The 13017-nt window shown below is 47.9% G+C and overlaps 1 protein-coding gene across 1 annotated transcript in view; it reads left to right on the top strand.

The window, feature by feature from the left end:
* The window catches only part of RSPO4 (R-spondin 4), a 36594-nt gene extending 26668 nt beyond the window's left edge, over positions 1-9926 (top strand). Inside the window, exons 2-5 of the mRNA XM_028732052.2 lie at positions 2223-2411; positions 3436-3579; positions 5092-5277; positions 7709-9926. Coding sequence (XP_028587885.2) covers positions 2223-2411; positions 3436-3579; positions 5092-5277; positions 7709-7791 — 602 coding nt within the window. The 3' untranslated portion in view covers positions 7792-9926. The remainder of the gene's footprint in view (positions 1-2222; positions 2412-3435; positions 3580-5091; positions 5278-7708) is intronic.
* Positions 9927-13017: the final 3091 nt, after the last annotated feature.

Below are 13017 nucleotides of genomic sequence, written 5' to 3'. Positions count from 1 at the left end.
AACACTATTTCAAAGCCACATCTTTGGCCCAAACTTTGTTCTTTATAGTATACCATCCACACACAGGATGCTTTGCAAAAACGAAGGGACAAGTCCCTGACCCCAAAGGGCTTATACTCCAAAATCCCTGAGCTTTACAATCTCTCAGCCTGTTCCATCTGCTGTGCAGTTTTTAATGAGATTGTTTTATTGCACATTTTCATTGTGGATACTTATAATGTCAATGTTTTACTGGGCTTGTGCATTTTGACAGCTGAGGTTAATATTTTAACGTTTGTGGAATTTGCAGAGCCTTTCCTTTTTTAAAAACCATTTTTATTAAGTTTTCCATTTTAACAATCCAATCAAATCACATTAAATATTCCAAATTATACATATACATATCAAATAATCCAAATATTCTGCCAAATTATAATTTTTTTATTGGGACTTCCCATGTTTCAAGTTCGGGGGGTGGGCTCTGATCATCTCATATCTCTGATACTTTCAATAGGCATTTCCAATAGCTTTAAATCTGCCTGTTGTTAACCTTCCTTCTTTCACGGCCTCTGAGTTGTTCCCACAAGCGAGTTGAAATAAACAATGATTGCAGAGCCTTTCCTGTCGGAAGAAGGGTGAGTGTCTCCACCACTTCGCCAATGGGACACAGCCACAAATGCCCTTTTGTAGATTTACAAAAGGAAAAACGCACGCCAATAAATAAATCTTAGAGAGGGGAAAGGTTAGACGCAGATGCACAAAGCATTAAAACAACAACAACCAATACCCCTTGTGCTCTGTTCTGCTCCCCCTTTCTTCCTGCCCAGGGTGGCCCTGACCTCTACCTGCCCCTCAGAGTCCGGGGAGCTGGTCCTTGATGGCGGCAGACTCCCATCCTCCTCACTAGCCCTCCAGCAGCTGCTATGAGCTACCCAGCCATGGAGAGGCCACAGAGAGGCCACAGGATGCTCTCTCATGTCCGCTGCAGCCACAGCTGCCACTTAGGACGAGCTCAAAAGGGACATTCTGCATCCATGATCAAAGCAGAAGCTGGGATGGCTTTCGTAATTCCAGGACTGTCCCTGGGAAATAGGGACACTTGGAGGGTTTGCCTCCTGCTTAGGTTTGATGCGGCCCTAAGCTACTGAAGTTAATGGGGCCCTTTATATGGCCAGCTGTCCTTTGTCAACAACAAATTGTCGCTGTTTTTCTTGTTGAATATATGCTATACAGTGGTACCTCGCAAGACGAATGCCTCGCAAGACAAAAAACTCGCTAGACGAAAGGGTTTTTTGTTTTTTGAGCTGCTTCGCAAGACGATTTTCCCTATGGGCTTGCTTCGCAAGACGGAAACGTCTTGCAAGTTTGTTTCCTTTTTCTTAACACCGTTAATACAGTTGCGACTTGACTTCGAGGAGCAACTCATAGCACGCGGTGTGGTAGCCTTTTTTGAGGTTTTTAAAGACTGTGGTGATTTTTGAAGCTTTTCCAAAACTTTCCCAACACCGTGCTTCGCAAGACGAAAAAACCGCAAGACGAAAAAACTTGCGGAACGAATTAATTTCGTCTTGCGAGGCACCACTGTATGGTAATTTATGGACCGAAGAGGTATCTGAAGCCATTTGCACATGTTGCCGTACAACCAGTCCATGCAGAATGTAGGCACCCTATATATAGAAATAAGCAAACCAGTGATATTTTAGGGAGCAGGGAAGTAGGCGGGGCCTATGACTTACATCGTGGGAGCCTACACAACAGAAAACACGGTTGCTGTATGTAGGTTTTGTTTTATGTGGTTTTTTTAATCTTATACAGTGGATGCTTGGGTTGCGAATGTGATCTGTGTGGGATGCACGTTCACAACACACAGCATTCGCAACCCGTGTCTGCGCACACGCAGGTTGCAATTAGGCGCTTCTGCACATGTGCAAAACGTGATTTAGCGCTTCTGCGCATGCGCGACTGCCAAAACCTGGAAGTAACCCGTTCCGGTACTTGCAGGTTTCAGCAGTCCGCAACCCGAAAAGATGCAACCTTAAGCAGCTGTAACCCAGGGTATGACTGTATTTTGGAAATGTACATCCAGTTTTTTTCCTTTAAATTTTTTTGGGGGGCCCCAAGAGAGTGGGGCCCTAAGCTATAGCTTGTTTGGCTTATACAGAAATCTGGCGTTGTTCATGCTGCCAATAGTCCCTGTTCACTGTCTCTTTCCCATCTCTGATTCCTCTCTCTCCCCCTACCAGTAAGCACCACGTTGTTTGAGAACTGCACCGGGTGCGTCATGTGTTCGGAGGACAACGGCTGCATCTCCTGCCAGCAGAGGCTCTTCCTGCTCATCTGGAGGGACGGGATCCGGCAGTACGGGGCCTGCGTCCACGCCTGTCCACCGGGATACTTTGGGGTGCGAGGCCAAGAGGTCAACCGTTGCATTAGTAGGTGGCTGATTGCGCAAGCGGGTCTCTCCTATCCCAATGGGGCTCCTTATCACTGGCCCTTGGTTCGTTCAGAGGTCTGGCCTCTCTGTTCTCTGGAGGTTGCAGCTAGGGAGGGGAATTGCAAAGCCAAACTACCTCATTTTCATTTCCCAAAATGCAGCTCTCCTTCAGAACCTGCACTCCTTTGAATTTTGCTCTGCAGTTCCCCGGACAAATAATATTGCAAAAACATGTTTAATAGGGGAAAGTATACAGCAGGTGGCGCTGTGGGTTAAACCACAGAGCCTAGGGCTTGCCGATCAGAAGGTTGGTGGTTCGAATCCCCATGACGGGGTGAGCTCCCGTTGTTCAGTCCCAGCTCCTGCCAACCTAGCAGTTCGAAAGCACACTAGTGCAAGTAGATAAATAGGTACCACTCCGGCAGGAAGGTAAACAGCATTTCCATGCGCTGCTCTGGTTTGCCAGAAGCGGCTTAGTCATGCTGGCCACATGACCCGGAAGCTGTATGCCGGCTCCCTCGGCCAATAAAGCGAGATGAGTGCCGCAACCCCAGAGTTGGTCACGACTGGACCTAATGGTCAGGGGTCCCTTTACCTTTACCTTTACCTTCTATAGAAAAATGCACATGTTGTTTAAACAACATACAAGAATGCATTATAATGGGCAGGATTGTTTGCAAAACTGTGTATAATTCATGAAAAATGCATGGGAAAGCATATGAATTTTTATAGAGAAATAATAATAATAATAATAATAATAATAATAATAATAATAATAATAATAATAATAGCAAACTGATAAATAAGCTGAACTGAACTCACAGGCTGAAAATGCAAACCCGGAAGAAAATGAAATTGGCAGATTCCTCCATCAGAATTATAGAATCATAGAACTGGAGAGTTGGGAGAGTCCTGTTGCCGTGGGAAGTGGGTTGGAGATATCCAGGGAGAAATAAATATATGGCAAGGTGTTGCTGACCTCCCTCCCTCCCTCCCACTTTACTCTCTCTTGCCCCGTGCAGAGTGCAGGTCTCCCAGCTGCGACAGCTGCTTCAGCAAAGACTTCTGCATGAAATGCAAAGAGCAGTTCTACCTGCACAAAGGCAAATGCTTCAGCTCATGTCCCCAGGACACTGTGGCCCAGCACAGCACCCGGGAATGCCAAGGTAAGCCAGGCAAGGAGTTGTGAAGAACCCACCCCAGGCTCTCTTTGAGATGCTTATCAGTCACTTGTCACTCAAAGGTCTCCAAGTGACTTGCATTAAATAAAAATGTGTACACATACATTAGGGTTGCCGTATTTCAGAAAGCGAATACCTGGACACAAAGTTGGGGGAAAGTTGTTGAGCCTTTTTGGCAAAATCTCCAAAAATAAAATTCAGTTTCCAAGGTATTTTAAAGACACCTAAAGGTGTATAATGAAGGCGCCAGGCGAACTTCCCTGGGGAGAACATTCTACAGACGGGGAGCCACTGCAGAGAAGGCCCCACTCTCGTGTCACCACCCTCCACACCTCTCAAGGAGGAGGCACACGAAGGAGGGCCTCAGAAGATGATCTCAGGGTCTGTGTAGGTTTACCGTATTTTTTGCTCTATAGGACACACTTTTTCCCCTTCAAAAATTAAGGGGAAATGTGTGTGCGTGTTATGGAGCAAATGCAGGCTCCTTGGCTTCAGCGATAGCAACGCGAAGCCTCCAAAGCGCAGAGGGAGAGCTCCCTCCCGCGTTCCGGAGGCTTCGCATTGCTTTTGCTGAAGCCGCCTGAACTCCCGCTGCGCTCCAGGGGCTTCAGGCAGCTATCCGCAAGCCTTTGGAGCACAGCAGGAGTTCCTGCTGAAGCCGCCTGAAGCCTGGAGAGTGAGAGGGGTTGGTGCACACCGATCCCTCTTGCTCTCCAGGCTTCGCTTCGCTGGAGAGGCGCTGCACAGTTTTCCCTCTCTGCGCAGCGCCCCTTCAGCAAAGCGGGAGGAGAAATGGAAGGGGCTCAGTTTCTCCTGCCGCTTTGCTGAAGGGGCGCTGAGCAGAGAGGGGGAGAATTCCCCCCCCTGTTCTCCCCCTCCTATGGTCCGATGCGTCCTATAGAGCGAAAAATATGGTATATGGAAACAGGGCAGTCCTTGAGGTATTGTGGTCCTGAGTCGCTTAAGGCTTTATAGGTCAAAACCAGCACTTTGAATTGGGCCCGGAAACTCATTGCTAGCCAGTGCAGTGGGACCAGGATCAGTGTAATATGCTCAAACCGTCTTGCTCCGGCAAGCAACCTGGCCCACCACCAATCCCCAGACTCTAAGCCTTCTTCCCATGGGGTTTCCCCAGCTGTTTCCTCCATGTCCAACCAGTCCCTGACAGGTGGTGAACTTCAGGTGCACGGTCCACATGCAACCCCCAGAAATTTCTTATCTGGCCCGTGGAGTGTCTCCAGACCACAGAAGAAAATCTGGCCCCTGGGTTCCCTGCCCCTGAAATAATCTTGGACTTAGACCAGCCTTTCTCAACCTGTGGGTCCCCAGATGTTGTTGAACTACAACTCCCATCACCCCTAGCTAGGGATGATGGGAGTTGTAGTCCAACAACATCTGAGAACCACTGACTTAGATGGACAAAGCTCAAACCAAGCCGGCTCCCTGTTTTCTGACATGGTGGTTGTGGGTTTTTCTTCCTTATCTCACCCCCGCCAGAAAAATGTGAGGTGGGTCCCTGGGGCAGCTGGAGCCCCTGCAACAACCAAGGACGGACGTGCGGCTCCAAGTGGGGCTCGACGACCCGGGTCCGTGAGGTCCTCAGGCCCAGCAAAGATGAGGTGGCCGCGTGCCAGACGCTCTCCGAGTCCAGGAAGTGCCGATTGAAGAAGATCTGTCCAGGAGGTGAGGTGCAGAGGGAAGGAGGGGTAGCCCTGCTGTGGGGAGAGAGCAAAGAGATAGGAACTTGCCAATGTTTCTGAATCCCAGACAGGGCTGGGAAACCTCTGGTCCACAGGGAAAGTTTAGCTTGCCAAGAGATCCAGTTCAGCCCATGAGGCAATTCCCCCCAAACTACACCCACCTGCAGTGCCAGATTTACGTACAGTGGTACTTCGGGTTACATACGCTTCAGGTTACAGACTCTGTTAACCCAGAAATATTAAGAACTTTGCTTCAGGATGAGAACAGAAATCGTGCAGTGGTGGCACAGCGGCATTAGGAGGCCCCATTAGCTAAAGTGGTGCTTCAGGTTAAGAACAGTTTCAGGTTAAGAACGGACCTCCGGAACGAATTAAGTACTTAACCTGAGGTACCACTGTATAAGCTAAACAAGCTATAGCTTAGGACCCCGCTCTCTTGGGGGCCCCCAAAAAAATTAAAGGAAAAAACTGGATTTCCAAAATATAAGATATAAAAACCACATAAAATAAAACCTACATACAGCAACAGTGTTTTGTGTTGTGTAGGCTCCTGTGATGTAAGTCATGGGCCCCACCTGCTAGCCTGCTCCCTAAATATCACTGCTTTGCTCATTTCTGTATATGGGGTGCCTACATTCTGCATGGACTGGTTGCACGGCCACATGTGCAAATGGCTTTAGATACCTATCAGGTCCATAAATTACCATCTAGCATATATCCAACACAAAAAAACAGCAACAATTTGTTGTGGACAAAGGACAGCTGGACATATAAAGGGCCGCATTACCTTCAGGAGCTTAGGGCCTCATCAAACTTAAATCTGGCCCTGCCCACCTGCCAATCAACTGGTGATGTCACTGGATCTGCAGGTGCATGGACTGCAGTTCTGCATTGGCTGCGCACTGCAGTTCCCCGCAAGGTGCTGTGAAATTTGTCTCCGTTTGCACTGGAAGGTGAACCTCCCCACTCTCCACTTTATTGAATAATAATATAATAATAATATAATAATAATTTATTATTTATACCCCGCCCATCTGGCTGAGTTTCCCCAGCCACTCTGGGCGGCTCCCAATCAGTGTTAAAAACAGTACAGCGTTACATATTAAAAACTTCCCTGAACAGGGCTGCCTTAAGATGTCTTCTGAATATCAGGTAATTATTTATCTCTTTGACATCTAATGGGAGGGCGTTCCACAGGGCGGGCGCCACTACCAAGAAGGCCCTCTGTCTGGTTCCCTGTAGCCTCACTTCTCGCAATGAGGGAACCGCCAGAAGGCCCTCGGCGCTGGATCTCAGTGTCCGGGCTGAATGATGGGGGTGGAGACGCTCCTTCAGGTATACAGGACCGAGGCCCTGGGGACCGAAAGTTCACACTCCTCCGAATTTTGCCAACACATTTTTTCCAGTCGGGACACTTGTGTGAAAGGTAGAGCGTTTTAGAAGCTGAGTGGCATTGAGATTCCTACAATTCATTAAATAAATAGAGAATACACTACAAAGCAAGGCAAGGATGTTTTAAATAACACCAGCATCCCCCAAGACTCACCAAATGGCAATTGCGAAACAATAAAGGATGGCAGCAGACCATCACTAACAGGAAACAGAACAAGATGAGGGTTGGTGGCCGGGGGGTGGGCAAGGAGGCTAAGCAACCTATTTCCCATCCCATAATACTTCCACTCCTGCAAGCAGGATGCTGCTAAGGCTGGCATACTCGAGATCTCTGGATGGAATAAGGTTGTTAACTGAAACTGCTTTTAGATGGCTTAAATTGTGTCTTCAGAATGCTGTAAGTGTTTTATTGTTTTAAGACCAGCACTCTCAGAGCGCTTCCAGGTTCTTGCTCTTTTCCGGTGAGATTCAGTTACATACTGGCATGTTCAGGTTGCAGAATCGCAGTTGATTGGGACTTCTTGCTTGGACTTCTTGCAATAAATAAAGTCCTTTGACGCAACTGTCGTCTAACCTCCCTGCTAACCAACTGGAGCAAATGCTTGCTAAATTGCCAGCATCACCTAATCTTGTTGCAAACACATCAGGGTGAATGCTCAGCAAATAGGGTGTCTGGAAGCACCCTAAAGACTTGTAGGGCTGTTCATGACCTGATCTCCTATAAAATGCTAATTTAGATAGTATTGTGGGACACTAGAGTCATCAAACCATTTCATTCTCATGGGGAATTCGCTACTTTCCTCCCTGCCCCCCAGCAGTTATTTCCTACACACATTTTTGCAGCAGTGAGGAGGTTTACTACTACCTCTAAATCCACATCTGAAACTAAATTATGTCTACGGAGCCTAGAAATGATATTTTCAGTGCTAAAAGTAATGCATATCCCAAAGGCTTTTTTGTTTTTTTGCATGTGGCATGAAACAACCCCCTGAACTAAACGTGGTTCTGGTTTTGCCTTTCAGAGAACAAGGAAAAGAAAAAGAACGCAAAAAGGGAGAGGAAACAGAGGAGGAAGAAAAAGCTGGAATCTCTCATGGTTATTTAATCGCCGTCAGAGCAAGTGGAAATGTCAGGGAGGGGAGCAGTACATGAGGCAGTCCAGCAGGGGGCATCCTAGTGGACGAAAAAAAAGACCTTCTTTCTCTGCCTCTGCGAGGTTCCTTCCTCTGCTATTTTTGCAGTGTTGTTGTTTTTCCATCTTTTCCATCCAGATCACGTTGCACAATCCTTCTTTCCAGAAAGAGAGAAAAGGAAGCCTTTGCGGCCTGTCAGATGTTTCCCCTTTAGAGGTCCTAATTTGTTGCCACACACGCATCTCCCTCCTCACCCCCAGATTGCCGGCACAGACAGAACAGTATGGAAAAGAACGCCGAGGGCCGTACGCCATTGTGTCGATGACACTCCCTGCACAGCCTTCGTTGGAAAGGCACCCCAGAGGGACTCAGAGAAGAGCGAAGAAGGAGGACATCTCCCAAAGGATGGAAAGAGGCTGTAATTCAAAGGTGGAGCACCTGTTTGGGGCTGGAAAAGACCTCTCTGAACCCCTGGAGAGCTGCTGCCAGCCAGTGTAGGCAAGCTGAGCTAGATGGACCAATGACCTGACTTGGTACGAGGCAGATTCTTTTACGTTCCAGAAGCGACAAGTCACCCTGACTCGGTGGCTTGTAGGCTTGTGTTTGTTGTTGTTGTCATTTAGTCTTGTCCGACTCTTCGTGACCCCATGGACCAGAGCACGCCAGGCACTCCTGTCTTCCACTGCCTCCCACAGTTTGGTCAAACTCATGCTGGTAGCTTCGAGAACACTATCCAACCATCTCGTTACCTGTCGTCCCCTTCTCCTTGTGCCCTCCATCTTTCCCAACATCGGGGTCTTTTCCAGGGAGTCTTCTCTTCTCATGAGGTGGCCAAGTATTGGAGTCTCAGCTTCAGGATCTGTCCTTCCAGTGAGCACTCAGGGCTGAGTTCCTTCAGAATGGATAGGTTTGATCTTCCATGGGACAGTCCATGGGACTCTCAAGAGTCTCCTCCAGCACCATAATTCAAAAGCATCAATTCTTCGGCAATCAGCCTTCTTTATGGTCCAGCTCTCACTTCCATACATCACTACTGGGAAAACCATGGCTTTAACTATACAGAACTTTCTTGGCAAGGTGATGTTTCTGCTTTTTAAGATGCTGTCTAGGTTTGTCATTGCTTTTCTCCCAAGAGGCTTGTGTTTATCTCCTTCCAAAGCAATGCAAATATACCACAGGTGTTCACAGCTGGGTGGATAACCAGCTGTCCTGGCTTTCCCAAAAGCGTTGACCCAAACTGCCTTGCACCCTTAGCCTGGGAGCAGGCAAGCTCACCTAGCAGAACTGATGAACAGAAGAAGCTGGCTAGGATCTAGCAGCCCCCCAGCGTATCTTTCCTCCTAAGAGGAGGCCGGGAAGTCTTTCAATGCGTTTGCTAGGCCACCACGCAATGCTTGCCTTCTCTCTCTCCCGCCTCCCTTCCCCACTTGGAACCCATAAAGGCAGGATCCTCTCTGCACAGATGCCAAAGCGGTTTGCCCGGAGCATCTCTTGATCTCCGTCTTCTTCACGCAGGAGGAGGTGTGATGGCTGGGCAGTTGACAGGGGCTCACTGATGCATGTGGAGAGTCCAGCAAGCCAAGCCCAAGACCTGATGAGACTTCTAGTTCACCCTCTGCGCTGCTTCTCCAGCGCACTTTCGTTGGAGAGTCTCTTGCTGTAGCCAGGACACAAGATGTTTCCGTGTCAAAGAAGTCTTTGAAAGGCCTCCAGTGGTTTCTCTCCATTCAGGCGGCCATGAGGGGTGCATGAATATCCCCCCATATTGTTCTTCCATTTGTTTTTGGCATTAATAATGCCACTCCTTTCATTTATTGAAATGGCAGTTGTTCTCATTATTCACTTGCAAAAAAGCTCCTTTCTTCTGCAGGCTTTCCTTCCTTTCCTCGTTTATTTTGGCTCGGCCCCCAAGTTTGGAGCAGCGGCAGCAGAGCTTGATTTCATTGGCTGCATCTTCCCGGCAACCCTTGCTTTATTTCCCTAGAATGCCCCTGAGTGTCATGTCATTCTGGACTGGAGCACGGGGAGAGGAGTGCCAGCTGCCATAAACGACCTGGAACAATGCAACACCCAGGGCATTCTGGGAAAACAAAATGTCTCCTGCTTCCACTGCAGGAGCTTGACACATACTCCTGAATGACACATGAGGAACGAGTGCATATGGGATATCAGTAACGAACCTAGTTTTACCCATCTCTATTGGCATTTGTGAGCTATTGGCTTAATTTTGGTGCATTTTAAAATTTGTTATGAAATGAATGCATCCCGCTGTCCGGGGGGAGAACGGGGAAGGATTTGGGGTCTGAGCAAGTGGTGCTCTAAGGCTACAGCCCGAACGGCACTATTCAATGGGCTGGATCCAGACTAGGTTGGCTGAAGTTAGGGCTCATTGAAATCAATGAGACAAGTTGGTCATAACGACTTCAGGGGCGGAGGAAGGAGGGTGCAGTGGGGGTGGACTGCCCCAGATGTCACCACTGAGGAGGGTGACAAAACGCTGGGCAGCACTCACCGTGGGGCCTGCAGCGTGCCTGAGCCACGCGTCTCTCCTGGGAGTGACGCGGTGGCTTGGGTGTCCGCAGGCTCTGTTCTGTCCCAAACACTCCGCCTGCAGCCTCCCCCTCAGTTGTATGGGGAGGCTGAGTGGGAGGGGACAGGCAGACGCCTCAGAGGCCCGGTGGAGTGTCCTGCCCCAGCTTGCCCCGCCCCACAGGCAACTAGCCCCGCCCACTGGGTAGCTGGCCCCGCCCCTGGGCGCAGAACACGCACACAGCCCCAGGCGCCCAATCGGCTTGCTCCGCCGCTGAATGACTTACGTCTCATCAATTTCAGTGGGAACTAAGGGCAACTAACTTCACATGGAGCCGAATCTTCGGGGCCATAGCTGTCAACTTTCAGATTTGAAAATAAGGGATCAGCAGCCTCACCTGTCCTGGGGACAGTCTACGGGATATCTAACAATCCAGGATAGCAGTGGGAAGCAGCGGGAAATGGCGCTGGAATAAAGGAAATTCCCGCAAAAAAAGGGAAGGTTGACAGCTATGACCGGGGCTCACTTTGGATTTGACAAGGGTGGAAAGTCAAGGAAAAACAACTCTCTTGCCAGAGAACGCCTGGAAGTGACTCCAGATCATGAAATGCCCGGGACAGGGCCGAGAAGAGAAATAACCCAACCCAGTTTGTGCAGACAGATCATGAGGATTTATCCTGTAGTTAGAGCTGAGCTGTGTCTCTGTCTACCATCTGCTACAATGGCGTTGCAGAGTTTCCAAGTCAAAATTTTGAAGAGAGAGCAAGAGCGAGTGCGAGTGAGAGAGAAAGAGAGCGCATTTGCTAAACCAGTCCCATAGCCGTAACCCTTCCTGCTACAAAACCACAGATTTGAAAATTAACCTGGGCCCTAGGGTTGCATTTCCCTGAAAATATAGTGGACACAACACACAGGAAGCTCTCCTGCATGACCAAAACCTATAGCAGCGATGGTTTCCCATGAGGCCCAAACAGGGATGAACTTCCCAGTGGAGAACTCCTGTTAGTTCTACAGGAAAAATGAAGGAAGCATCATTGCTCTATAAGTGGGGAGGGAGGGCAACCTTGGAAACCCACAGCTGAGCAAGACCTTTATTGGGATAACTGAGCAATATGTCCCAAAAGTGGCATGAGCTTTTGAGTTCCACAGAACTCTTCATCAGCCTAGAGGTTGCACAAAGTGAAGGAAGGGAGGGGGGGCGAAAGGGAAAGGGTGGAAAGTACAAAACAGCACCACATTCAGCCCCTGATCTGCATCTTGGAACTGAGTCTACATAGTGACCTCGTGGCTAAGTATCAGCTTAATTTTTATACTTAATAAAGAAACCCTTTCCCCCTTCCCACTTTACGTTGTCCAGCTGAGGGTTTGTGGAGGGTCCGAAACCCCAACAATCTACGCCCTTTACTTTCTTTTAGTTACTTGCCTTTGAGAAAACTTGCACTGTAAGGCTACATAGGTACATTTCTTCAGCAAGATGCAGATTTTTGGATAGGTTCCTGTGATTCTGGATGAAAGCAAATTACATTTTATTGTTTCTATGAATAATAAATAAATATATATATATATATATAATATAGAGAATTTATTTCTAGAATGTCAATGTATTTAAAATGCTCTTCCTCATATAGATTTATTTCTTCAATTTTGTTTTAAATGTTTTTTTTTTATAAAAAAGATGCATTGTAAATAGCAACCTCTGTTTGAAACCTTGTTGAGACTTAGGCTGAAAAAAACCAAATGTGATTGCATGGAAGATGGAGACACAACCACATCTTAAAAGAAAAGTTTTCCAAGGAAAGGGATCTTTTGTTTTTGTTTTTTTTACATACACGTTTTTTGCAGCTGCCACCTGGGGGCGCTACAGAGTAGAGGATGGCTGGTACTCCGTTCCTGCATTTAATACAATTTCGGCTGTTGCCTTCTAGTGAATGCAAGTGAAACGCAAAATCAGCAACTGCTACGGTTTTGTATATTGCCTGTATCACCTTCAAAAGCATGGCAGCTGTCTGATTGGTTTGCTTTCCAATAAAAACGTTCTTTTTTTAAAAAAACCCAAAACTTCTGAATGTGTGCATTATATGTTGTTGTTGTTCTTTAGTCGTTTAGTCGTGTCCGACTCTTTCTGACCCCCTGGATCAGAGCACACCAGGCACTCCTGTCTTCCACTGCCTCCCACAGTTTGGTCAAACTCATGCTGGTATCTTCGAGAACACTGTCCCACCATCTCGTCCTCTGTCGTCCCCTTCTCCTTGTGCCCTTCATCTTTCCCAACATCAGGGTCTTTTCCAGGGAGTCTTCTCTTCTCATGAGGTGGCCAAAGTACTGGAGCCTCAGCTTCAGGATCTGTCCTTCCAGTGAGCACTCAGGGCTGATTTCCTTCAGAATGGAGAGGTTGGATCTTCTTGCAGCCCATGGGACTCTCAAGAGTCTCCTCCAGCACCAGAATTCAAAAGCATCAATTCTTCAGCGATCAGCCTTCTTTATGGTCCAGCTCTCACTTCCATACATCACTACTGGGAAAACCATAGCTTTTACTATACGGACTTTTGTTGGCAAGGGGATCTCTGCTTTTTAAGATGCTGTCTAGGTTTGTCATTGCTTTTCTCCCAAGAAGCAGGCGTCTTTTAATTTCATGACTGCTGTCACCATCTGCAGTGATCATGGAGCC

The sequence above is a fragment of the Podarcis muralis genome, chromosome 5 (genome assembly GCF_964188315.1).
Source record: "Podarcis muralis chromosome 5, rPodMur119.hap1.1, whole genome shotgun sequence".
Classification (NCBI taxonomy): Eukaryota; Metazoa; Chordata; class Lepidosauria; order Squamata; family Lacertidae; genus Podarcis; species Podarcis muralis.
The sequence above is the reverse complement of the archived record's forward strand: the minus strand, read 5'-3'. Positions and strand labels throughout refer to the sequence as shown.